Genomic DNA, 27,625 nt, shown 5'->3' with positions numbered 1-27,625 from the left:
CAGGAGTAGAGTGGGATGGAGGTACGCATGGCATGGAGGTTGGGCTCTTAGCAAAGGAAGTAACTGGACACAGTCTTTTGGTTGTGGCCGGGGGGGGAAGAGTGTGTGTTACAGGAGGAGGCTCTCAAAACAGAGGCCTTTGTAAGTTAGGACTAACCCTTAGGACAGGAGCATGTGGGAAGGCAGTGTTTACTTCTTTCCTCCCCCCAGTTAGTCTAGTTCTAATTACATCCTCTGGAATTAATGTCCCCTGGAACATAACTTTTGGGGACAGTGTTTAAAATTATTATGCGTACCTGATAGGTGAGCCAGTGTTAAATTTATATATAATATGCTCCTTTAAAAAAAAAACTTTTTATTTTGAAATAATTTCATGCTCACAAAAAAGTTTCAAGATGGTACAATAAAATTCAGATTCTCCAAATGTTGATATTTTATCGCATCTGCATTATTATTCTCTTTTCTTTCCATTTATTTTTTCCTCAGAAATGTTTCAGGGTAAGCTGCAGACATGATACATCTAAATACTGATACTTTAGTATAATTATCAAATCAAGAAATTAACATTGATATTTATAACACTATTATCTATAGACCTTATTCATATTTCACCAGATGTCCCACAAATGTCCTTTTTAACAAAATGTCTTTTTTTTTGGTCCTGTATCTAATTCAAGATCACATGTTGGATTACGTTGTCATATCTCTTCGGTCCATTTTAATCTGGAACAGCTTCTCAGTCTTTTATGATTTGGACAGTTTTGAAGAGTACAGAATAGTTATTTTATATCATATGTTTCAATTTGGATTTTTCTGATACTTCTTCATGATGAGAATGAGGTTATGCATTTTAGGCAGAAATAGCAGGTAGGTGGTATTACTGCATGCTATCAGGAGACATAGATGTTAATTTGTCTCATAAATTGGTGATGTGGACTTTGATCAGTTGGTAAAGGTGGTGTCCACCATGCTTTCCCACTGTAAAGTTACTATTTTTCCCATTAAACAATTTTTAAAAACATGTAACATTATGACTCATACAGATTTTAAAAAGTGAACCTGTATCATAGATTTTATTTAATTCATTATTAATGAGGGAATCTGTAAGGTGTTATAACCTGTTCGGGGGAGAAGCCAAAGAACAGACATTATAGGTCAGGATTATTGATAAGAATATGCAAACAAAAGTAAAATTGGCTTCTTCCGCAGTGGGCAAGGGAAGTCTCTAGAACCTCTATGCATGTAATTTTATGCATGTTCATAGACAACAAGTTTTTTGCTTTGCAACCGGTTATGTGTAACTTGCAGTCCTATAAAATAGGTCAAAGGCAATGAATGACTAGAGTCAGATAACAGTGTATTCTAGACCAGGCATAGTCTGGAAACTTGGGACCGGTATCCAGCCCACCACATTGTTTTGCAAAGCCCTGGAGGTGAACATTTGTAATCGATTTGGTAATATGGAGCACTAACTTTGAACCCCAAATAAGCTAAAAATGTTATCCTCAATCCCTCCCTATCAAATGAATTCTATTCTTTTTATTAGTAGTAGACTATACAAAAAAAACTGAGCTCAACTTTTTTGTATTTTGACTTTTTAAAAAAATTTATTAATTTATTTATTTTTGGCTGCGTTGGGTCTTTGTTGCCACTCGTGGGCTTTCTCTGGTTTCAGGGAGCGGGGGCTACTCTTCGTTGTGGTGCGGGGGCTTCTCATTGCTGTGGCTTCTCTTGTTGCGGGGCACGGGCTCTAGGTGCGCGGGCTTCAGTAGTTGTGGCATGCGGGCTCAGTAGTTGTAGTTTGCGGGCTCAGTAGTTGTAGTTTGTGGGCTCTAGAGCACAGGCTCAGTAGTTGTGGCACACGGACTTAGTTGCTCCGCGGCATGTGGGATCTTCCCAGCCCAGGGCTTGAACCCGTGTCCCCTGTGTTGGCAGGCGGATTCTTAACCACTGTGCTACCAGGGAAGTCCCTGTATTTTGACTTTTGTCAGTACAGTATTTGTAGAAATTTGCTTTCTCTCTTTTATATGAGTACTCACGTAATATCTTCAGTTTTGTCTTGACAAAATAAATATGCCCCTTTTACCTTCTTTTACTTTACCTTTATTTCCTAAGAAAATGTAATGCATCAAAAAGGTAGGTCATCTTAGCTGAAGTACTGATTCTGGTTTTTTAAAACTTTTAAAATTAGAGCGTTATAGACACGCAGGAAAATGCATAGGTCTCAGTGCACAGCCTGTGTTGGGCTCTGTTCTGATGGCATTGACACCTTGGCCTCTCAGAGCAGTCTGTGGTGCCTTTTTCAGCCTTGAAACAGCTGTGTGTTCTATCTTGGTCTCTTTTCTGTGTATCAGAGCCAGTAGATAATTATTTCCCCCAAGACTCCAGAATCAGAGAGATTTGGGAAATTTGTGTTAATAGGAAATGATTAGCATATTTAAAAATTCATCAGAGGGCACATGTCACAAATGTAAAGATCTGACATGATTTTTTTTTCAATTAAGTTTTTACAGTTGCTACAAGATTGAGGTTATAGAACAGACTTAAAAGTGTTTTATATCATCAAATTCTCTATTCTTAACTTTTGTTATTTTGGAAAACAGCATGAGGTAGGTTGTTCTGGCAGCCTTTTGGCTAGCATTTGGGTTTTTGTCAATTTATTTCTGCTTTAAAACAGTCACTAATTATGGTGCCTGCTAAATTAACTGTTGGTAAAGGGATAACTACTTGCATGTATTAAACTCTCCTTTTACTTTTTCATCTCTTTCCCTTGGGATAAAGACTTACTATGGGCTCAGTCTGAGTTGTTTTTAAATTTGGGGGGAAATATAATAATTTTTTTAATAAAATAAATATGGGGAAAGTATATTTTAAATATGAAGGACTTAACAGTTAAGTTTAAAGATGCACAGGGTTTTTTGTATGATTTGTCCTGTTAGAGGTTTAAGTTTGAGGAGAAAGAAAAATAATCAGTACATAAATAATTATCCTTTTACAAAATAAGGAAACATGTTCAATGGAGCACCACAATAAGAAATATTAGATTCTGCCCATGGGTTACCTATGTATACTCAGATCCTAGACTAGTCTAAGGTTTGTTGCCTTCATTTCCATCACTCCTGTTACTTTTTTCAAAACCCCATGTTCCAACTAAGCCAGAATAGTCACTGTTTCCAGAATTCCGTGGCAGCTGTAATAGAGAACAGGAAGGCAAGGTTGAGTAGTGCTATCAGAAATGGCTTAGATTCACAAGAGAGAAACCTGGACTTAAAATGATAAAGGAAAGACTGAATTCCTCCTACTCCCATGTAGGCATTACTAATTCGCTAACTAACTGAAGTCTTCAAAAGTGTTTAAGTTTTTAAATAATTATGTTCAACAAAGCTTTATTGAGCTTTGACTCTGTACTAGGCCTCAAAGGTAATAAAGCACAGTTTCTTCCTTAAGGGGATTTACATCTTGTGGGGACAAGAGACAAGTTAACAGTAATTCAAGTTCAGTGTAATGGATGTCACTTTATTCAGAGGGGGGCATATGAAAATTAGAATGACAAAGAGTGAAGGGCTTTTGTTGTGTGTCATCTTGTTTGTGAAAGCCTTTTGAGGTGCTGAGCCCTGTGTATAGGGCCCAACACTGGGAAAAACTGCTTTCCAGCCCCTGCCTCTTCTTTTCAAGGCGAACCTGCCTCTGCTGCAGCGAGAACTGCTGCACTGTGCTCGGGCCGCCAAGCAGACACCATCCCAGTACCTGGCTCAGCATGAACACCTTCTGCTCAACACAAGTATTGCATCCCCTGCTGACTCTTCTGAGCTGCTCATGGAGGTGCATGGAAATGGAAAGAGGCCCAGTCCAGAGAGGTGAGCAGAGAAGAGCTTTGTCGTCCTTGCTTTTCTGGAACCACTCTGAGCTTTCCCTTTACTTGTGAAAGAAAAAGAACTTGCTTACTGTGGTGATATGTAGGGACGGACTCTTAGTTTTGCTTTGTCCCAGCATCAGGCAGCAATATGCTTCTCAACTCTTTAGGTGACTCTGTATACCCCCGCTGATAAATTCTACTTTTGAGCATTCTGTGGGTCCACTGCTCCAGAACCATGAGAAATATAATCTGTTCAAGACATTTTTTTCTGATACGTGAAGTCTTGTAAAAGTATAACAGTTAGTGAATCAGCTTTACTTTGAAGATTGAAATTATATCAATATAATTTATCCTCGAAATTTATGTATGAGTATACTGCTATTTTCTATGGTTTGTGAAGGAAGCAACATTTTAATAACAGTGGAAAATTTGTTACAATTGAAGCAAATGACTAAAAACCCTACCAATTCACAAGCATATTAATTATGTGAGCCTTTTTTCTCCCGTGTAGAGAATTGTTTCTTTCCAATACTGACTTCCACAGTAGCAAATTTGACCTTGAAACATTTCTAAATATAGTTGAACCCATAATCCTCCATAGTCCTATCACATAAGAAGATGCTGTCATCTTACTTTCTCCTTTGCTTCATGAGGTTGAGATGTTTCTGCTTGGTTATGGATAGATTTGACCTCTCTTTTCATGCTGGGATAAATCAGTAATTTCCATTATCTGCCTGCCCCCTGAAGACATTTCAGTTCATGCCTCATCTCAAACCTTTTCTTATCATCTTCCTGTTTGTGAAAGTGCATAGCACAATACATAGCACAAAGTAGGTGCTCGGGCAATGTTTGCATGAACACTTGTGGACAGGCTCAGACATGTACTTCCCATTCTTCTACAGGCGGGAAGAGAGCAGTTTTGAAAGAGAGACAGTTCCTCCTGAGCCTCCTGCCAAGAGAGTGTGTACCATTAGCCCTGCTCCCCGGCACAGTCCTGCCCTTACTGTGCCCCTCATGAATCCTGGGGGCCAGTTCCATCCTACTCCTCCACCTCTTCAGCACTATACCTTAGAAGATATTGCAACTTCCCACCTATATCGTGAACCCAACAAGATGCTAGAACATCGAGAAGTTCGTGATAGACACCACAATCTTAGTAAGTGGCATAAGCAGCATGGTACTGATTTAAATTCAGATTGAATCCATGGGTTTCTTTCCTACTCAGTGATAAAGCAAAATACTATCATCATTGCTTTTTTCCACTGATAAGCTAAAACAGTATTATACATAAAAAAGAATGTTAGAGTTATAGTATTCTCATTTGAAATTGATCTCAACTCATACCTTGTTGCTATTATCATTATATGATAGAAGTAGGCTAAACATATTTTTGGAAATAAACAATGAAGCATTTAAGAATAAAGGGATATTACTTATTCTGATATGGTTCAGAAGAAAAATAGAGAATGACAAAGCGAAAGAGGTAAAAATATTCACGTTTAGGAAACCTGGGTGAAGGTTGTGTGAGAATTCTTTATTCTTGCAACATTTCTGTAAGTCTGAGTTTATTTCAGAATAAAATGTTTTTAAAATTAAGTAAGAAAGATGTAAAACATGTGGTCTTAAGAGGTGAAAGTGCAGAGACATTTAGGTTAGAGGTAAGGCATACCTAAATTTAAATCTTGGCTCTGCATTCTAACTAGCTGTGTGATCTTATGCAAGTTGCTTAGGCTCTCTGTGCCTCAGATTACACATATCTAAAATGGAGAAGGACTTCCCTGGTGGCACAGTGGTTGAGAATCCACCTGCCAATGCAGGGGACACGGGTTCGATCCCTGGGCTGGGAAGATCCCACATGCCGCGGAGCAACTAAGCCATGTGCCACAACTACTGAGCCTGCATGCCACAGCTACTGAGCCCATGCACCGCAAGTACTGAAGCCTGTGCACCTAGAGCCCATGCTCCACAACAAGAGAAGCCACTGCGATGAGAAGTGTGTGCGCCACAACAAAGAGTAGTCTCTGCTCACCACAACTAGAGAAAGCCAGCACACAGAAATGAAGACCCAATGCAGCCAAAAAAAACCCAAAAATTTTATAAAAAAAAATAAAATGGAGAGAACACCACCTCCTGTGCTGGGTAATTGTCACATTTGGACTGCCTGGCATATGCATCCTCAGCAACCATTAAATTTAAGGAAAAACAAAAAGGCCCCTAGCAGACCTCACCCGAGATCAGTTTTGAACAAAGCTCCTTGTCAAAAAACTCAAATAAGTTTACTGTAGAAGGTTCTTTGTAGTTTAACTGCTGAGATATGTCCGAGCAGAGAACCAAAGGGCTGCTAGTTTCCAGTATTGGCCCTGCATTTCCATTTGTGGGTTGCCCTGTGGAGTTGAAAGTTGCAAAACATTTGCCTGTCCCCTCTTCTGACTTAGACTCACTAGCATCTTTCAGAGGCTCGGACCACAGTAGGGCCCTGGCTTCATGCAGTAGTAGCTGAATGGTGTGGGCCACGACAGCAGTGGTGTTCTCAGCTGCCAACATTTACTGAGTCTTAAGTACTTAGATTGTGGTATATGTACATTATCTCTTTTAATCCTCACACATAGGATTCCATGGAGTTTATGCCTTTTTATACATGATGACAGAACTATGGCCAGAATCACATAGCTAGAAAGTGGCAGAGACAAGATTCTGACCCCAGTTCTCTGATGCTGAGAGCTTGGGTACATTCCCAGTATGCTATGATGGCTCCCTTAGCAGCTGTTCTGTATGGTTCTTATGTTAAAAATTCACCTTCCTATTGATTTCTTCTATATTCATCCACATTTTTTGCCAGTTGAATTCGTTACCTTCTAAGAGAGAAGTATGCTAAAAACTAGCTAGAACTGCATTTTGGTCAGATTTTCCTTGTATTTCTAACAATTTTAGAAAAAGGTTTTTTCATCTTGAAGTGTTCTACTTGAAAGACGTTTAATCCTCTACCTTGAAGGTTTATTTTACAGTCAATCATTTGTTTTCCAGGCTGGTTATAGATTCCTTAATTCTCCCCAGTCCTCTTTTGAAAATGTATGTCCTAGTACAGTAGTTCTTACCAAATCATTTCCCACCCCCAACTTTTAAACAAATAAACTGTAACACTCCCCCAATTTACTCTCCTAAAATAAAATTTATGGATACTATAGCCTACCTTAGTCCCATAATTTTAGGATCAATATTCTAAAGTATAATACATAAGAAAGTATTTTACAATGTATTAGTGCTCAGGCATGACTACACAGGAAGATATGATGAAATAAGCAGATGGTTGCACAAATACAGAATCACTATGAATACAACAGCTGTAAATTCAGACTGATAACAGGTGTGTTACATTGACAGTTCAGATACTATGAGCAGTGTTGCCATGTGTGACAAGATTTTCAAAGTAGTGGATAATTCAGTATATCCTTGATTCACACAGTCATTGCATTCATGCAAATTTCAGTAATGTATATCAAAAAACATGCAAAAAATTATACTTTGGTTAATACTAAGTTGTTTCCAAGTGCTTGTACAGCACCAGCTCTGTTTGTGGTGGTTACGCACTTGCATTGTGCCACAACCTTGCCAACATTTAGTATGATTGACAATTTAATATTTTCCAATATATAGATGTGGAACCACGTTAGTGAAGATTTTATTTACCCTGTGTGACTACGTATACGTTTGAATGTCTTTTTATATGTTTATGGATCATCTGTACTTTTTTGTCAGGGGCATACCTATTTATTTATTTCTCTTACCTGTTTTTCTTTTGGGCTATTTGTCGTTCGTAATTGGTTTGTAGGCGTTTTTTAATACATTATGAGTAGTGATTTCTTGTTGGTTTTATGTCATTTTGTGGCTTTAGATCATTGTGAGTCATTGGCCTTAATAGTGTGCTCATAGTTGGTATGAATGTATGTGTATTTACTTGGTAGAATTCTGTTTACTGTATTCTTCCCTCTATCTTCAAATTTAATCTAATTTCTAATAGGTCTAAATGGAGGCTATCAAGATGAGTTGGTAGACCACCGTTTGACAGAAAGGGAATGGGCGGATGAATGGAAACATCTTGATCATGTAAGAATCTTACAGTGTATAGTTTTCCTAACTACTTGTTACTTTTAATTCTTAATGTTACTGAGAGTAAGAGTGTATATGCTTGAAGTGAACTAACCAGAGCTACAGTGTCTTTGCAATAAAAGCTGATTTATCTACTACTGCCCCAGCTAGAGAGCTAAGAGTAACTCCCACTTGAGGTCATAACCAAGTGAAGCCATGTAGTATAATGGTTAGAAACATAGGCTTATGAGTTTTAGGTCCCAGCTTTGCCACTTCTACCTCTGTGATGGGCAGGTTCTTTCACCATTTTTAGCCTTAAATTTTATATCTTAAAAAAAAAATAATGCTATATTATTTGAATTCATGGGGGGTTGTAATGATATGCAAGGTGCTTATCACAGGGCCTGGTATAATAAATGGAGTGTTAAATAAATGGAGCTTCTCCAAATACAAATGAGAATTAGTATACTGGCACAGAATGTAAACTCTGCCCCATTGGAAAAGAGAGTTTTCCCTCTCACTAAAAAAGGAAGAGAAGATGTAATACCTGCTTGAAATATACATAGAGTAGCTTTTCCTTCCTGAGTGATGTTGTCTCTGAATGTAATTCTCTGATTGCATTCTTATATAAATCTTCTGCTTTAGGCAGAGATATAATGTGTTTTCACCACACTCTTTAAAGAACCATATTGTGATGAAACTGGCTGCTTCAACCATGAAGAATCCAAAAAGTATTATTTTGAAATCTTAAAAATTGTGTGTATATATTTAAAGAGAAATAATAAGAAAGGTTTTCAAATATAAACTTGATATTGCTAAATCTGTAAGCTTCTTAAACCTTTATTCTTCATATTTTGTTTACCTGTCCTTGATTTTCAATGTTGATTGTATGAATGTCCTCATCCCATGACTCTGCCTGACTTCTTGCCTGGCTCAGGCCCTGAACTGCATTATGGAAATGGTAGAGAAAACAAGGCGCTCCATGGCAGTCCTGAGGCGCTGTCAGGAATCAGATCGTGAAGAACTCAACTACTGGAAAAGACGATACAATGAAAACACAGAGATGAGGAAAACAGGGAGTGAGTTGGTCTCCAGGCAGCACAGTCCTGGGAGCGCAGATTCTCTCAGCAATGGTAAGGGGAGAATCACTTCAGTTGACAAGGGAGGCTTTTTTTTTTTTTTTTTTGCGGTACGCAGGCCTCTCACGTTGCGGAGCGCTCCGGACGCGCAGGCTCAGCGGCCCTGGCTCACGGGCCCAGCTGCTCCGCAGCATGTGGGATCTTCCCGGACCGGGGCACGAACCTGTGTCCCCTGCATCGGCAGGCAGACTCAACCACTGCGCCACCAGGGAAGCCCAAGGGAGGCTTTTTATATATCTTTTTTGTTGTTGTTATTTTTTATTTTGAGACTTTTAATATTTTACTTTAAAAGGAAGATGGTACTATATTGTGGAATTAGAAAGACCTTGGTAATTATAAAAAATATGTCAAGGACTCAGTATTTGGCATGTTCAAGAAATACTGTCTTCCCCACATAGAATGAGAATGTTTGTCATTTTATTCCGTTTTCAACTCTATACTGTATATAAGTGCTGAGTGATTATCAAAGAATGTTTGGATGTTAAATTCAGCCTGGCTGAATGTGCTTGGGGCTCTCATGTACATCACATTCATTCCTCACAGTAGCCCTAAAAAGCTTCACCTCAGCTTCCATCCCCTTTTCCCCATTCCCTATCTAGAAAATTACCATTTATTAACCTCTGCCTGGACAAAAAAATGAAAAGTTTTACTGTACCAAGCTGGATTGTGCCTTCCTGCCTTTTCCCACCCTGAAGCAGCAGAGATATGAACAATTGTTGAGCTCTCAATCCAGGATACATCCAGGACACCACAGCTATTCCCCCAAAAATGTTCCCTCACATTGACCTAGTAACTGAAAAGGCACCCTATCCAAAGGCATGGCTAAATGAGGGGCCATCTGTGATCAGATTCTTTCCCCACCCACCCACTTCAAGCTCCCAGTTTTCCCCAGGGAGAATGACTCCTCTTATGGCAAGCCTAGCATGTTCCACAGAAGACAGCCATTAGTCTCAAAAAGACTACCAAAAAAATTGAGGCAGAGACATTGGTAACTAAGGGATTCCTCTCCCCCACCCTACCCACAGAGGTGCCTCTTGAGCCAACCATAGATTAGCAACATTGTGTGGAATATCCAGCACAGCAGGACGTCAAATACTTGTAGTACAATTCTTTTAAAAGGAATCTCAAGCTAATTCTCAGGTATCTCTCACCATCTGAACCTTCACAAATACTCCCTGTCACAGCTCACAGAAACTTACCCGAAGTTCACCACCCAAATCACGAACCTTGCATCAAAGCTCTGCAAGTGAGAGGGTGTAGAGTGCAGCGTGAGCGTGGTCCTGAATCGACTCTTCTCCAACCAGGACTACAGGTCTTGCTGGTGTTGTTTAGAAACATTGCTTTGCATTGAGGGTTTAGCTAGGGTGACTATGACTATCGTCCTGTCATAACTATTACCAGCACCTCTCTTACTCTCGAAAATGAGGACAATTGGGATGATAAATTATATTGTCACTACAGGTTTACCTCTTCATGGATCCTAGGGTTTCCTCCTCTCCGGTTTCTCAGGGCACTGTCAATCTGTCTGACTTAAACAGTATCTTTCAGTGTCTTTCTTTATGCGTATTATACATATTTAGTATTTTTATTTCGTTGTTTATTTCTCTTTTAGTACATTTGTTGCATGCATTGTAGAAGGAAATCATAATATCCTAAACAAGTGAGCTACTCAGTGTGGACCAAAACCACTCCAAAAACTACTTGTGTTTTTGTTTGTTTTTTCTTGCATTACACGGGCCTCTCACTGTTGTGGCCTCTCCCGTTGCGGAGCACAGGCTCCGGACACGCAGGCTCAGCGGCCATGGCTCACGGGCCTAGCCGCTCCGCGGCATGTGGGATCTTCCCGGACCGGGGCATGAATCCGTGTCCCCTGCATCAGCAGGCGGACTCTCAACCACTGCACCACCAGGGAAGCCCTCCATTTATAGTTATTATAAAATATTGGCTGTATTCCCTGTGTTGGATAATACATCCTTGTAGTTTATTTATTTTATACATAATAGTTTGTACTTTTTAATCCCCTACTCCTATTTTGCCCCTCCCCGCCTTCCCTATCCCTACTGGTAACCATTAGTTTGTTCTTTATATCTGTGAGTCTGTTTCTTTTTGGTTATATTGACTAGTTTGTTTTATTTTTTAGATTCCACATATAAGTGATAACATACAGCATTTGTCTTTCTTTGTCTGACTTATTTCACTAAGCACAGTACCATCCAGGTCCGTCCACATTGTTGCAAATGGCAAAATTTCATCCTTTTTTATGGTTGAGTAGTATTCCTGTGTGTGTATGTACCACATCTTTATCCATTTGTATGTTGATGGACACTTAGTTTACTTCCATATCTTGGCTATTGTAAATACTGCTGCTATGAACATTGGGGTGCATGTATCTTTTCAATTTAGAGTATTCGTTTTCTTCAGATATATACCCAGGTGTAGAATAGCTGGATCATATGGTAGCTCTGTTTTTAGTTTATCGAGGAACTGCCATACTGTTTCCTACAATGTTTGCACCAATTTACATTCCCTCCAACAGTGTACGAGGGCTTCCTTTTCTCCACACCCTCACCAATGTTTGTTATTTATAGTCTTTTTGATGACAGCCATTCTGACAGGTTTGAGGTGATATTCTGGTTTTGGTTTGCATTTCTCTGATGATTAGCAATGTTGAGCATCTAAAAATTAAGTGTACTGTTTATAATCTGATTTTATTCCTTGTCAGAACATTTTTTCCAGTAAATGAATGTATATGTTTGAATCTTTCTACATGGTGAATGAGAGATCTGATAAGTTTTTCACAACAGTAAAACATGTCAATTATAGACAGCTTCTGACCCTACATTGTTTCTCTCTCTTCTGTAGATTCTCAGCGGGAATTCAGCAGTAGGCCAGGAACAGGATATGTACCTGTGGAGTTTTGGAAAAAAACTGGTATGTCTGTCTGCTTATAGGTCACATGTACTCACTAATTTATATGAGTGTAGAGCACATATTTGGGGGAAAGGTGGTTTTCTCACAACTTCCTCTTCAAAAGCTCTAGGCTCCTGCCTCTCCCCCTTCAGCTTGTCCCACCTTCTGGACTGCCTGTCATGTTACTTGCTGATTAAGAATTTGGAATGACTCCCTACAATCCATCCAAGTCCTTATCACCCCCTTCTACTGGGAGGTGTTAAGTAACCGACTCTTCCTTCCCTATTTATATGCCCTGCTTCTGGGTGTATAGCTTAATTCGTTTCTGCCTGTTCCCGTCACTGTGTTCTCACGCTCCCACATTTGATTTATTCTGCTCTTCCTTTCATCTTCACTGTCTTTAGCTGCATCACGACTGTTCTTGGTAGGTGTCATTTTCTACAAGAATAAGGGAGGGTAGGAACTGCTTGTTAAGACAGGGGATTACACTAACCTCATATCCCTGATATTACCTTATCCAATACTAGCCTTCTTTTCCTTCTTGCCTCCCTTTCTCAGTGAAATTTTTGTAGTCCAATATACAGTTTTTGGTTTTCTTCCTAAGATAAAATTTATTTCTACAAAAAAGTTAATACCAGTTGATATCAAGACCATAATATAAACAGATGGACAAAAAATAGGAACACACACCTCATGAGAAAAACAAATTAACCATATTGCAAAATGTTTATTCTCACTGACAATCAGGAAAGTACAAGGTAATGCAACCCTGACCAATTATCCCCCAAAGTCTTTAACACCTAATTACTGACAAAATTTTAGAGGACCCTGTTAATGACACTAAATAATTCATCAGAGATTTATATATGAAATTATTAAGTGTTACCAACCATGAACACATGGAAATTTTGAAATCATTTTTCACTGGCATGCTTTTGAATCTTAAAAGGGAATGATCCAGGGACTTCCTTCGTGGTCCAGTGGTTAAATTAAGCTTCTGCTGCAGCGGGGGCACGGGTTTGATCCTGGGTTGGGGAACTAAGATCCTGCATGCCACACGGCACGGCCAAACAAATAAAAATAAATTTAAAAAATAATAATAAAAGGGAATGATCCAGATTTAGGCATGCAAATTGTTAAAAAAGCAGCAGTATGTAAAAAGACACTGTTTTTAGTGTATTCTTGGAGCAAGGGAGAGGCAGCCCAGGAAATGCCCACATATCCATGAATGGTTATATGAATTTTATAGTGTGGCACCACAACAGAATATTATCTTACCATTAAAAATAATTTGGAAAACTACATAGCGCCTCGGAAAAATCTCTGCAGTTGGAAATGGGGATGTGTATATTATACTACCAAGAAGTAGAATTGTGGGAAACGAAGTTAGTAATTGTAAAGGTAGAGTGAAAAATTACCATGCGCAAGATCTCTTGGATAACTAGTGATTTTCTACTTGAGAGGTAACCTTTGGTTAACTATGGTTAAGAGCCTACCTTTGGCGTGGGCCAGCTAAATTTGAGTGCTTGTTCTGTGACAGTGCCATCTGTGACCTTAGATGACCTTCAGCAAGGTAGATTTCCAAACTATGATTCTTACTGATTCATCTTTAAACTGAGAAGGTAAAATACACTTAGGAGCATTTTTATGTTGGCTCAATAAGAGACACTCAACAGCTACCTGGGAAATTAAAAGAGGTCTATGAAAGGTAGCTGTGGTGGGCCACAGTGGACCTGCGTGGACACCAAGAGTAAAGTAGTGGAGTCAGTGTCTGATCAGCTCAGCATCATCCTTGACCTTTAGGGTGAAAACTTGCTTTTCTTGGCTGGAGCGATATGATGGAAAGTTCTAGGATGGCAACACTGTGTCTAGACCTCTTTTGAGCCTAGGCCATGTGCAAGAGCCAAGCAGTAAGGGAGTTTCCTGAGGCTTCTGAGTTGTCCAGTTTTGTGGACTCAGAAGGGAGGTCATTCACACTGGGACTTAGGACTGAAGCTCAAATGCATAGCATATGTCATTTGGAGTGTACATCCTATGAAACCAAGCAGGGCAGTGGTGCTGGGAGGAACTGATCAGGAATCAAGTGGGGTGATGGCAACTGGACAGGGCTTTGGAGGCCCAGGGCACCTAGCAGCCCAGAACTGTATCTTCAGGCAACATTTCTCTACTGAGTTCAGTCTCACATACCTAACTGCCTCCTGGTCATTTGTACCTGGATGCACCTCAACATTCTCACTTGCCTTCACATCAGCATTTTGCTTACTGTCTGTTTCATTGCGTAGCAGTTCCATTCTTCGCCTTTACCTCCACCTCCAGACCCTTAGATGTACCAGCTCATTCTATCTCATCGTCTTTTCTGTGCCACTTGCTTCTGCCTAAATTCAGAGTCTCTTTTTATCAGCCAGATTATTGCCCCAACCTCTCAGTTGGTATCTCTGTCTTCAGTCTTTTCTCCGTGCATAGAACCCTTTAGGGTTTCACATTTGCTTTAGAAGAAAGGGCAAATTCCTTAGCGGGGAATGCAAGACTTTCTAAAAATTCATTTCCACCTACCATCTCAACCAAGACACATATTCCTGATCCTCCTCTGCCACTTATAGAGCTGACCACTTTTCCCCTTGAAACTGTTGTCTCTTATACTGACATGTATCTTGGCACCTCAGCCACCTTTATACTTGATCACAGTTGTGAGAATATAGATACATCCTAGTCACCGAGGTCTCCCCAGCCCCTAGCATGAATGGACAAGTGAGGATAAGAATAAAAGTGAATGCTGTCATAAGTTCAACCCTGTGTATTTTTAGAAAAGTCGTCAGATTTCACCTCTGTCCCTTCTTAGAAATGATGTGGAGTGGGAGGGGAAAGATTTCTCGGCCAGTTGATTTTACTGTCACTTTCTTCTAGAAGAAGCTGTGAATAAGGTGAAAATTCAGGCCATGTCAGAAGTACAGAAAGCCGTTGCTGAGGCAGAGCAAAAAGCCTTTGAAGTGATTGCTACCGAGAGAGCTCGGATGGAGCAGACAATAGCGGATGTCAAACGGCAGGCCGCAGAGGACGCCTTTCTCGTCATAAATGAGCAAGAAGAGTCGACGGAGGTCAGAGCACTATTGGGCTGCGGGCTGGGGCTGGGGCGGCTGGAGTGACCAAGCCCACTGCTTCCCTCTCAAGTGCTGGGTAGTAAGGGCCAACAGTCCGCTCTTGAGCTAGATGATTATGATTTTTATTCAGTACCAGAGAGGTTTGTTTCTCAATTATTATATTCTTGTATATTGGCTCATTATATTGGTTTAAGTTTTGAAAACTCACCCTAAAGACAGTTTGCGGACTTGCGTGACCACGAGGACCACCACTGCCTGAGTGGGCCTGCTGTGTGCCAGGTACAGAGCGAAGTGTGTATGTGATCTTTGTGGTCCTCACAGTGACCCTGTGAGGTGTGGGTGTTGTTGGAGTCCAGTTTTACAAATGAGGAGACTGGGGCTCAGGGAATTTGACGTAATCCCACATCGCTGAAGCCAGAGTAGAAAGGAGATGCAGGGTCCTGTAGCATCAGATCTGTTTACAGAAAGGATAGTCCTTTCATGGATTGAAGTGACAGATCGGGCAGGCCTGCCTGACTGCCTACGGCCCCAGGATGTGGTGATGCTTCTATACAGGACACTCTTGTACCATAATGAGGACAGCAAACTGAAAAGAAAAGGCATGTGACAAAAACATAACAGTCCTTTCGAATGTAATGAGCTTTTTCTGTAACTTTCATTTTAGTCACTTTTCAGCTTTAAGACAAACTTTAAGTCCTGAAACAAGCCTGTTTCTGTAAGTAGATAGAGCCCATCTAGTCTTTGGGATATTCTCTTGAAGTTATAAAGAACTGAGATTTTTTTGTTGGTTTTTTTTGTTTTGTTTTGTTTTTTTTGCGGTACGTGGGCCTCTCACTGTTGTGGCCTCTCCCGTTGTGGAGCACAGGCTCCTGACGCGCAGGCTCAGCGGCCGTGGCTCACGGGTGCAGCTGCTCCGCGGCATATGGGATCTTCCCGGACCGGGGCACGAACCCATGTCCCCTGCATCGGCAGGCGGACTCTCAACCACTGCGCCACCAGGGAAGCCCGGTTTGTTTTTTAAATGACAGAAATTTTATTTTCTCATCCTCTTTAAATGATCTTTTTCAGTGTTACAGTGTTAAGCATGGCAATGTGAAGATGAAAATGCCTAAGTATCATGTTGCCATTCACAGAGGATGTGGAAAAAGTCCTTATTGTAGCACTCGCAACTGAATTGTGAGAAAATATTTCCTTTAACTCTCCCCTTTTCCTTCTCCCCTCCTACTTTTTTCTGTTGTGTATTTAATTCCTTATCTATAGCCATCCGTATCAATACCTATATTTGTCCATATTTATCTACTTTTATATCTATGTTTATCTTTAACTATGTGTTTCTCCGAAGAAAGAATGTAACATTTTGGCTAAGAGTATGAGTTCTGGATCTGGATTGCATGGTTTGAATCCCAGCTCTCCATTTATAGCATTGTGCTTTAAAGGAGCTAGAATTTTAAGCAGTGCACAAAGAGGCTTACAGGTGAGGCACACACCAGCATCCATCCCAGCAAACTTCCTTCCAAAACAGGGGCAGGATAGCAGGACCTAAGCTCTGAGTAATTTTGTGTTGGACCAGGAGAGCTGATTTCCTTCCATTTCATTCAGAAAGTTCTACTTGACATCTAGAGGTATCCCTGGAGTTTTTCATCCATCCTGTGAGAGGTGGTTTGGTATAGCGGAAGGAGCCCAGGAGCCCTAAGTGCTAGTCCCACCCAGTTCCCCTCACACTGGCAGCATACCCTTCAGGAGTCAGTCTCCTTCTCTGTATAGTGGGTGTGTAGCAGCCCCTGTCCTGCTGGTCTTACACTTTTTAGGAAGATATAATTAGATCATGGTTGTGGAAGTGGTTTTGTTTTTTTTTTTAATCAATTTATTTATTTTATTTATTTATTTTTGGCTGTGTTGGGTCTTCGTTGCTGCGTGCGCTTTCTCTAGTTGCGGCGAGCAGGGGCTACTCTTTGTTGCAGTGCATGGGCTTCTCATTGCGGTGGCTTCTCTCGTTGCGGAGCACAGGCTGTAGGCACGCAGGCTATAGTAGTTGCGGCACGCGGGCTCAGTAGTTGTGGCTCGTGGGCTCCAGAGCACAGGCTCAGTAGTTGTGGTGCACGGGCCCAGTTGCTCTGCGACATGTGGGATCTTCCTGGTCCAGGGATCGAACCTGTGTCCCCTGCACTGGCAGGCGGATTCTCAACCACTGCGCCACCAGGGAAGCCCCTGTGGAAGTGTTTTTAAACTGCAATGCGCTGTTTAGACAGAAGGGATTTTGTTATGTTGTTTACGACATAGGTGTGTAAGCTGTGGCAGCTCTTGCTCTTGCAGAACAGCTGCCTCCTTTGAGGCCAGACTGAAGCATCTCCCCTGGAATGCCTCAGGTAGAGGGATGAAGTGAGAGGTCCCCTTCTGTCCCCAGCCTGGATTTCCTGGCGAACATAATGGGCTAGCAGTTGACCATAAGATAGGAATCATTTCTCCTTTAGGCCAGGTTTGAAATAAGGTCAGGGAGCTCTGGGATGGGTCCCAAGGATTTTGACAAGCCCCGGGTCATTCTGATACAGGTGTTCCCTGGGCCACTTTGAGTATTCTGGAATCCCATCTCTGACTTCCTTGGCCAGTAACTCAGAAGGTTCATAACCTTACCCATTAATTACAAAGCCCTTTTTGGCCACATGCATTGCTCCAGCTTTGACAAATGCTGATTTGAAGGGTGACTACCACAATAATGTTTTGAAGGGTGACTACCACAATAATGTTTTGTCATGTTTCTTGGCAAAAAGGCTTTTGGTGAAATCAGGGAAAAGCCACAGAGACAGGGAATGTAAAGTGTCCTTTTCACCCTGGCTTCTCTGACCCTAACCACATTGTTCCTGCATTTCTATGATCCCACCTCTGTGGGAGGCTGTTAATCTTGTTTTATTGTATCCCATCAATCATGTAATAAATATTTTAAATGTAACGGTGGCCAAGGTGAAAGCACCATTGGTTTAATACTGTGCCCCAGTTTGAGATGTTCTTGCAGACTTGGACAGAGGGAGTAGAGGCCAATGTTTCCACAGCAGCCCCATGAAGGCAACTGAGTTCTTCCCCACAAGCAATAATGTTCTACCAAAGCATTGTTTGGAGTCAGCCTATTAGGCTCCAAAGTATGAAATTCTCTGGAATGCAGTTTGCTTGGGGATCTTTAATGATCCTCAGAATTACTTCTGTCCCGTCTTGGTCCTCCAGTGTTGGTGTTGGCAAGGTTGGGGCAGTCCTTAGAGTGTATTTCCTGAGAAGCCTGTTGTGTTAGAAGGGAATCTGCAGTCCCTTTCTAAGGCTTTTTGAAACTAAACTTGTACATTGGGTATAGTGGAGCCAGGCGGTCTGGGTTCCAGGCTTTGCATAACCACGTGATCATTTTATAACCTCAGACAAGTCCCTGCCTGCTGGCCCTCAGTGTCCCACCTGTACAATGCAAGAGGTGGGCAAGGTGGCCTCAGGTCCTTCTTGGCCCTTATCAGTTGTTTTGCACTTGCGCAAGTGTTCTGATTTCATTGGGAACAGTATCTGTCTTCTCTGAGTGTCAGGCCAGGCCTCGTGATTGGCTTCTGCCATTCTGGAGAACTTGCAGGGGAGAGGGCAGCTGGCTGACTGATCAAGTCCTTCCTGACACCTAAGAAGAAAGCCTTGTTTTCCTGATAGCTTCACCTGACCAATGCCATAAGGCTTTTCTCTTATAAGTGGGTCATGGAGACCTCAAGTGCAGAACACTCATGTGTCACTAGTGAAGTCCTCACAGGAGCCTACAGGGAGGAAAGTACCAAGGGGCAGGTGCTGGGAGCTTTCCTCTAGGAAAGTGCAAAGAATAGTAGGAAAACTCCCTGATGTAGACCTCAGGGCCTTAGGTTCTAAGGTATTGCAGGGGGCTCCTACAGACAAGCCAGAAAGATTCCCATGATCCTCAGCCCACCTCTGATGGAGATGCATCACTGAAAGGAGAATGAGCACAGAGAGAGTAGCACAGCTTCCCACCCTCCTGGTCACTCACCCAGGTCCTCTGGCAGGTGACTTTTTTAAAGATCAGGTGTTGTCAGTGAACACAACAAAGGTCATTTCTTCATTGGGAAGGGCAAGGAAGAAAACTGTCTAAGCACCTGTGTGGTCTTGGAATAGATAGCTATAATGGGGGAACCCTGGGACAGAATTTGGTTTGGCCGTTGAGGATTAAAATGTGAGTCAAAACAATGAATTGATGCCTTTAGCAGGACTTCCAGCTGCCCTACAATGTCTTCACATACCCCTCATCTCACTGTCCCATCAGCCCAGGATAGGTAGTTTTCCTGTTGTACAGATGAAGGAAACTCAGAACACAGATAACAGTAGAGGCAGGGCAAGCACAGGTGCGCGTGGCTCCAAAGTCCACTCTCTCCCCATACAGCCCCACCTGCTGTTTTACAGTGCAGGTGACAAGTTATGACAAGCCTGCCCCCCAGGACCCTAGCAGCTAACGGATGCCTGTGTCTTGCAGAACTGCTGGAACTGTGGCCGCAAAGCCAGTGAGACCTGCAGTGGCTGCAATATCGCACGATACTGCGGCTCTTTCTGCCAGCATAAGGATTGGGAGCGCCACCACCGCCTCTGTGGCCAGAACCTGCACGGCCAGAGTCCTCACAGCCAGAGCCGGCCACTGCTTCCTGGAGGGAGGGGCTCCTCAGCCCGGTCCGCCGACTGCAGTGTGCCAAGTCCAGCCCTGGACAAGACCTCGGCAACCACCTCGCGCTCCTCAACACCTGCCTCTGTGACAGCCATCGACACCAGCGGACTCTGAGCCCCAGACTCGCTTCCCCCTGATGACCTCACAGCACGACAGACTCTGCACAGGAGGTTGGCTGCTTGAACCAGTGCAAGTAGCTGTCGGGTCATCATCAAGAGAAGTGGAGGCAGGAAGACTTCAAGCCCCGGCAAACACTGCTCCCCAGCCTCTCCACACACTTGCCCCAGTTCCCCGTCTGTGTCCTTGGGGGAAGTCATGTGCACACAGGCAGCTGGCTGCAGCTGCCTCCTCCATGGCTTCCTGGTTTGTTCCTCTCCCAGCTGAAGCTGGGATGGCCGGCCACTTTTCTGTGTAGCCCGCCAGCTCCCCTCCCTGCCTCGTGAGGCAGCAGACTGTCGAATGAACCCTGCCAGGCTGGAGGCAGCTCACCCCATGTGCTGTCCCCTACTCCATCGTCCTCCCATGGCAGAGGCCTGGAGACTGATAGCAAGCCGGGAGGAGGCCTCTCTCCCAAAGGGAGTTCCCCTTGCCCCTAACAGCTCCTTGAGCCCACCCTCAGCAGGTGCCACTGATTGGTCCCGTGGGGACTTGGGCAGGCCAAAAGCAGCACTCAGGACTCCCTCCTCGACCCTGCTGTTCAGACTTAAGATTCTCAGAAACCACAGGAAAGAAGTCACCATTTCAGTAAAAAGCACCCATAATAAAAAATAAAACTTCACCAAGCATCACAGATCATTTTGGACAAGATTTTCTAACCTGGCTGGCTATTTTAGTTTGGGACCCATTTTTTTTTTCTCTTATTTGATTTTGCTTATGCAGAAAATAGTTTTCAGCGCATGGATTGGTCTGAGGGAAAATGAGACTCAATTGTGGATAGTCTGTTCCCTCTGAGCATGTTTGCCAAACTAATATCACATTATTGAATGGATCATCTATTGGAAATGCAGAACGTTTTGTCACCACTTGGCTCTTTGCACAGTTGTCTTGTTCTGTGTCCTTTTATCTCAGACCACGCATGTCCAGGTCCCTGCGTGGATCTTCTCTTCCCGTGGTCTCTATTTGGCACCTCTGAAGCCGTAGTTGACCCACAGGATGCGATGTGGTGTGGCTACGACTTGCCTCACCAATCAAGGCCTGGTCACTTCTGAGCAACCCTTTTGGACCTGAAGGAATTCTTCAAACCTTGTCATTATGTCCTATATCAATTTATTATTGGGCATACAATCTGTTTCCCTTCTCTTGTTTTGTTGGTACCTGCTCTCTTTGAGCTAAGAAAAGTTCTGTGAATTGTGACAACCATTTGAGAGAGCCTGACCAATTTTTCTTCCTGTCTTCAGGGAGTTTTCCAGCTGCTTACCTAGCTCTCCGAACATGACATCACCTATAGTCCCCTTAAAACGTTAGGAACTGCCACACACGTTCTTCCCTGTCATTCAAGTTTTATTGGGAGCCCAAGGACTTTGACCCTCCCCCACTCCACCTCCAAGCCTTCAGCGCCCTCTTGCGGCAAGGTCCCGCTGGCCCTGGAAAGCTCAGCTTTAGATGGCCAATTTCTGTGCATTGGCCAGAGTGAATTGAAAGCTCTCAGTAAGGTATCAGCATAGGTAACGTTGTCCTTACATATAGGTGTATCTTACTTTAAGAACTTTAAGTCCCTAATTTACCTTACCCAAGGATTTTCTGTCTTAAAAGAAACTCAGAACAAGGCACCTTTAGAATACCTGGATTTCTGCTACATAAAGTAAGACATCCCCAGAGAAAGAATAACAGAATAGTTACTTTATTGTGGAACTCCTTAAGCTGTAGCAGTTGGGGTGTCCTGACTAACAGAGATGAAATCAGAACCCCAGACAGGAGTTGCCTACATTTCCCTGAGACATAGGATGTCCCCTGAGAGGAGGTTGCTGAGCCTGTAAACCTGTTGCAGCAAGAGGGTGTCTCGTGGTGTCCGCTGGGTCTGTCCTCAGCTCCCTTTTTCATTGGCAAGTTGGATGAACACCTAGGCATGTTCTTTAAGCCTTCAGTGGCCACAGGACTAGCCAGGGTAGCTCAGGTTTTTTCGGGTTGGAATAAAGAGCCAAAACCAACCGAATACTGTTCGTCAGGGCTCGATGTCAAGCTCTACAGGTAAGGTGTAGGATTCGTGTGCAGGTAGGTCCTAGCTGACTTTTGTGGAGTGTGGTTCCAGTGACAGCTTAATTTTCAGAAGTTTTGTAATGCTATTCTAAACGGCTTTGCTCATGTGCTACCCAGAGGCCAAGCTGAAAGGCAGTGTTCCACACTACAGTTCAGATCTCAGGCCTTTTGCTGTATTAATTTTGGTCAGTTTCACACATAGGTTGCTAGGGCATCTGTCCAAGACTTCCTATTTAAATGTAAACAGTCCCTTTCTCCACCTCCCGCTCTTCTGAAATTCTCCAGCTCTCTGGTTAGGAGGAGAAGGGACACTATTTTGGGATGGGGTGAGGGGACTGGAGGGCAGGGGTGAGTCCAGGTTCCCCACTTGGTTTCCTGTGTCTGCTGATAACCACTCCAGCTGCCAGGTTGAGGGTGCAGATTCAGGCTTCCCCCTTTCATTTAATTAGATTTAAAATAATAGACTGCTTAGAGGATCAACCTTTATAGTTTGAGGGGACAAAAAAAGACATAGTGGTGGTACTGAAGGTATTGTCAGGGTAGTCATAGGCTCTTCAATATTATCCTGGAAACCAAAAGCAGATGTGACACGTGATGGGACATCATTGTCCTCTCCCCGGTGAGGAGAGGTTGCAGGAGCCAGAGAAGACCAGAAGTGGCCAACATGGGAGCTGTCTTTAAATGTTCTGAGGGAAGCTTGAGGGCTGGATCCCCAGAATTTCAATCATCCTTTGGGCCCACACTGCCTGCACCAGGCCTGACTCCATCCAGTGGTGAGAACAGACTCAGGTTAGTTCTACCTGCTCAGGAATAGGCAGCCCTCCTCCTGAGCTGTGAGCACCCCACTTGGGAGCATCCTTGCAGCCCCCGCGATGGGGCTCAAGCAGATCTGCTCAGGCACAGTCATGCGACCCTGAGGTCACAGCAAGTGCATCTTCTCTTAGACAGTGCCGAGTCAGGTATGTCTCTCAGTGGATCTAAGACTGGAAACAAGACCCATCTCCCCAGCATGGGTCCATGCCTGGCATCGGCTGCAGTGGGCCCTCTGCAGTGTGGATGACCTTTGTACATCTGGGCCAGTTGGTCCACCAGGAGCTCCTCACTTCTTGGTGTCAACATGAGCATCTTCAGCTTCTAGACAGCAAATCTACACTTTACTTTGTACAGCCTTGTCCCAAAGTCAGATTGATCCCCAGTGCTGTCACCTGCTTGCAAAGGGTAGACCTTGTTATGGGTAGTTCCAGAAGATAGCAAGTGGGCTTGAAGTTTCAACAACACAATTGGAATTGTGTGGTCGTGAGTTCTTCGGGATGAAAGCATAAATGATGACCAGGTGGCTGTTTGTCTTGGAAATTGTAGATGGGATTATGGATTGAGTAAATCATTTAAAATAGAACTCATCTTGGAGGCTTTCTTCAGCACTGGTTTCCAGGCTCCCAGGTCAATAGACCAAGCCAAGTTTCTTAGTTTTTTTTTTTTTTTTAAGCTATTTACAAAGAACTAGGTGGTGGCAGGTTTGAACCAAATGTAAGAAAAGCTAGAGAGACCTGGACTGTTCCAGCATGGGCCAGCTGGCCAGCTGTCAGGAAGGAGTCCTGCCTGGGGTGGAGTGGGGTGTTGTACAGGGTGAGCTGTTGAATAGGGCCCTTCCAACTCTGTAGTTATTGTGAAACCAAAATGTTGACTACCTGCCTCTTTGCCCACGTGCATTGACATGCTCAATTCCAAAGATGATGGTGCAGGCGACCTTTTCCATCGTGAGCCAGGAGAAGGTTGAGGCCTGAGGGCGGACCTTGCATCCACCCTTTGCCTCCACAGCCCCAGAGGTGGAGCTTCCCCTGCTACCCCATCTGGTTAGACCCACAGCTGCCCAGTGTACACTCATTGATCCTTATACCAAATAGGACATGCGCAGCTGGCAGCTGGCAGGGACAGCGCCGTCCCGGCATTGGAGTTGGCAAGAGAGAAGCAGCAATAAGCATTAGGCGAATGGCTGAAAGTGCCGTTTGGCTAAGAGGCTTTCGAAGTTCCTGATGAGGCTACAAAAGCTCCGTCCATAAAAGAAAGCCAATAATGTAAATAAATCAAAAACTAAGCTTCCAAGCGTGGTTTTCTAAGGGGGATGATGAATGTGAAACCACCCACGGGGTGCGGTAGATTCGGTTTTTCTGTGCTTTGTCATTCTACTCTGATAGGAACTTTTGTTACTTAACTCTGTGCATAACTTATTTAATGTACTGTATAAATGAACCAAAACTGTTAAATATGTATTTAGTTTGTTCTACTTAAAGTAGTCAATAAAAAGGCTATATTCCTTTTCTGACTCAAGCTGGAATGGGACTAGGAGGGAAGATGGTGCGTGTAGTTCTGTAAGACGTCCTGCCGGCAGGCTTCTGCGTCCCCTCTGCCTTGTTCCTCGATCTTCAGAGATGGGGTGGGGCTCCACTGGTTCTTGCTATGGCTTGAGAGCACCCAGCGGAATGAACGCAGGAGGTACTGCTAAGAAGGCGGTTCCAGCTTCTGGACCTCTGGGAAGTCAAGTGCCAACAACAGCTACAGATAACTCCCAAATCCTTGTTAGCTCTTCACCATTAAGTGATCTTTTAATGAGGAAAATACAACCACAGAAAGTTTGAAAAATAGAGTAGTGGATCTGTAGGTACTTTTTTCTAATAACTCTTATGTTATTTCCTTAAACGTTTTTAACATACCTGGACTTGGGAATATTCATTCATTTCCTTTTTATACTGAGGCTAAATCATAAGCTCACTGTTGCCTTCTCATTTATTTGCTTAATGATTGTGTGATTTAATCAAGGCCATAATTTTCTGTTGTTTGTTTTGCTGTGCCATGCAGCTTGTGGGATCTTAGTTCCCCAACCAGGGATTGAACCCGGGCCCTCAGCAGTGAAATCCCGGAGTCCTAACCACTGGACGGCCAGGGAATTCTCTCAAGGCCATAATTTAACTGTTCACCTCCTGTTGGGCAGTTGGATTGCTTTCAAATTTTCCCTAACATACTGAAGTGAACATCTTCCTTAGCATGATTTATTTCTTTGGGATAATTTTCCAAAGTGGGATTTCTAGAACTGAACATTTCTTGGATCCTTGAAACCTGTGTTCAAACTGCTTTCCCTGAAAGCCCCCCAGCTTGCTGTTCCTCCGACAGGACCTAAGTAGTACTTGCATGGCTCTGAGGTGGTCTGACCGGCTGTGACGTAACACAGGTTGCTGCAGGCACACCTGTGTGTACCTGTACATATGAAGTCTTGGGTTATCAGTCCAGTTTCCTAACCAGTGACCTGAGGCCTCACTTCCCAAGGACCTGGCCCCAGCCTCACTCCTGTCACCCGAATGCCCATCTCTGGCCCTAGAACTACTTCTGAGCAGCCTTGCGCCAGAGGCTTGTTGGCACCATCTGCTTCACAGGCCCCCAAAATGCAAAGGGAAGGGTTGGTTACTAGATCTTAGGGTAGGGAGGAGGATGACCTTGGCCTTGGCCCTAGAAGGCAAGGTGTGGGTTTAGCTGTTTCGTGCAGATGGTGCCGACTGCCAGTTTTTCTCAACAGCTGCCCAGTGCTGCAGTCCACCACTCAGCAATTACAGGATCTCAAGCCTCGTGACTGTCAGTCTAGCACAAAAGCACATTTGGTAGACAAGTCAACAATCCACAGTCTGCCTTAGCCCTGGAAAAATGATCCCAGGGACTTGGGATAATATAGTAAAATACCATGTTAAATTTGCTATATAAATAGGCTGAAAATTTTGCCATTATCATAAAACACCTGGATGCCAGATAAATTCTAATGAATTGACTTTTTTTGCTGAGGTCACAGATGAGAAAGTTTAGGAAATCCCCAAGGGACAAAAAAAAGAGTAAGCCGAAACCACAAAGGTGGTTGGGTACAGTAGAGGAAAACTGCTGTTTGGGGGCAAAAGAAATTCCAAGAAGTCAAGAGCTGGAGGGATTAACTGCCTCTAGGGGGACCTGTGGCACTAAGCTTTGAGCCTGTACAAAATAGAGAAACAAAACGGGGACCTCTCCATAAAGCCAGGGCACTGGCTTTGGCCTCAGTGAAAAGGCAAGCAGGGAAAATTGACCTGTCTGCAAAGGGAACTGAGCAGAGAACATCTCTCTGGCCCTGCTGGAAGAAAGAGAAAACCTGACCAGAGACTACTTTATGTCTGCTGTCTCCTGGAGCTGAGGTTCAGATTCTCATTACTCCAGAGGTCAAAGAATCCCTGGACTGAGAAATTAAGATGATTCCAGGCTCGTATCTCCTGGTATCTGGCAGAAGCAAAAATGCAAATCCTCCAGAGAAAAATATTATAATCATATTATTACATATCAACCAAGTATAAATTGTCCAAGATAGTTGCTAAAGTTCATGTCCAAGCAAATGAGCCACTATGAGCAACAGTCAGCAGGAACAAAAAATTAACTCAGCTCTCATCAACTCAGGTTTGACCCACAGCCGCCCAGGAGAAGAGGCTGCCCCAGCAGTGCCCAGGCTCTCCCGGCAGGTGCGATGCTTCAGCAGATCTGTGCTCAGGCCATTCATCAAGCCTGTGAGGCCACCATCAAACCTGTGTTCAGATATATGGTATCAAAGGTCGCTATGCCACAGCTCTTTATTCTGCTGCATCTAAACAGAATAAACTGGAGCAAGTAGCAAAAGAATTGTTGAGAGTAGCGCAAATCTTGAAGGAACCTGAAATGGCTGCTTCCATTATGAATCCCTATGTAAAGTGTTACATTGAGGTGAAAAGCCTAAATGACATGACAGCAAAAGAGAGGTTTTCTCAGGACTTCCCTGGCGGTTCAGTGGTTAGAACTCCACGCTTTCACTGCCAAGGAACTGGGTTCGATCCCTGGTCGGGGAACTCAGATCTCCAAAGCCATACACGGCACAGCCAAAAAAAAAAAAGGTTTTCTCCCCTCACATCCGGTTGGATCAATTTGCTTGCTGAAAATGGTCGCTTGAACAATACCCCTGGAGCCATAGTTCTGACTTTTCTACTATGATGAGTGTCCAGAGTGGAGAAATACCTTGCAGTCACCACTGTACTTCCTTTAGATGAAGCCACTCTTGCTGAATTAAAAACGGCCCTGAAGAGCTTTCTAAGTAAAGGCCAAGTGTTGAAACTGGAAGTTAAGATTGAGCCATTAATCATGGGTGGAATGATTGTCCGTACTGGAGAGAAATACGTCTTCAAAAACCAAGGTTCAGAAGCTGAGCAAAGCAATGCAGATTTTCTAAGTGTTGCTTTTCTGTCAGTGAAAATTCTTAAACTTGGAGCAATAATAAAATGCTTCCCGAACAGGAAAAAAAATTTGATTTAGACCCCTGGGACTTCAATACTGTTATTATCAGACACAGAATATAAAATAACTATGAAACCTCTAAAAGTGCTGGGAAAAAATTAGCAAAAAGTAAGAGACTAAGGCAGATTTGAAGATAGAATTCTGGAAATTACAATCATTGAAATAGTGCACTATTGAATGGCAGATTAGATGAATCAAAATGAGTGAAGCATTACTGTATGAGAAGGAGATGAAAAAAAAAAGAGTTGTTCCTTTTGGAAGGCAGTTTTCGAGGGAAGAGCCCTTTCAAATTTTACCAAGAAGGCAGTCAAAAAACTTACTGACTCAGTAT

At 43.1% G+C, this 27,625-nt stretch overlaps 1 protein-coding gene and 1 pseudogene across 5 annotated transcripts in view; both read left to right on the top strand.

The window, feature by feature from the left end:
• The window catches only part of CBFA2T2 (CBFA2/RUNX1 partner transcriptional co-repressor 2), a 169,801-nt gene extending 145,533 nt beyond the window's left edge, over positions 1 to 24,268 (top strand). For 3 of the 5 annotated variants that reach the window (XM_060031048.1, XM_060031050.1, XM_060031051.1), the window contains exons 5-11: positions 3,676 to 3,857; positions 4,759 to 5,012; positions 7,875 to 7,960; positions 8,880 to 9,075; positions 11,944 to 12,012; positions 14,896 to 15,086; positions 19,588 to 24,268. In XM_060031048.1, the coding sequence (XP_059887031.1) occupies positions 3,676 to 3,857; positions 4,759 to 5,012; positions 7,875 to 7,960; positions 8,880 to 9,075; positions 11,944 to 12,012; positions 14,896 to 15,086; positions 19,588 to 19,887 (1,278 nt within the window). In that variant the 3' untranslated portion in view covers positions 19,888 to 24,268. The remainder of the gene's footprint in view (positions 1 to 3,675; positions 3,858 to 4,758; positions 5,013 to 7,874; positions 7,961 to 8,879; positions 9,076 to 11,943; positions 12,013 to 14,895; positions 15,087 to 19,587) is intronic. The other 2 variants (XM_060031049.1, XM_060031052.1) reach the window with 2 other exon arrangements.
• Positions 24,269 to 26,378: 2,110 nt separating this feature from the next.
• LOC132437613 (ATP synthase subunit O, mitochondrial pseudogene) lies at positions 26,379 to 27,229 on the top strand (annotated as a pseudogene).
• The last annotated feature ends 396 nt before the right edge of the window (positions 27,230 to 27,625 follow it).

This window comes from Delphinus delphis, chromosome 15, assembly GCF_949987515.2.
Source record: "Delphinus delphis chromosome 15, mDelDel1.2, whole genome shotgun sequence".
NCBI classification, from domain to species: domain Eukaryota; kingdom Metazoa; phylum Chordata; class Mammalia; order Artiodactyla; family Delphinidae; genus Delphinus; species Delphinus delphis.
Note: the sequence above shows the minus strand (reverse complement) of the source record. Positions and strands in the feature narration are given on the sequence as shown.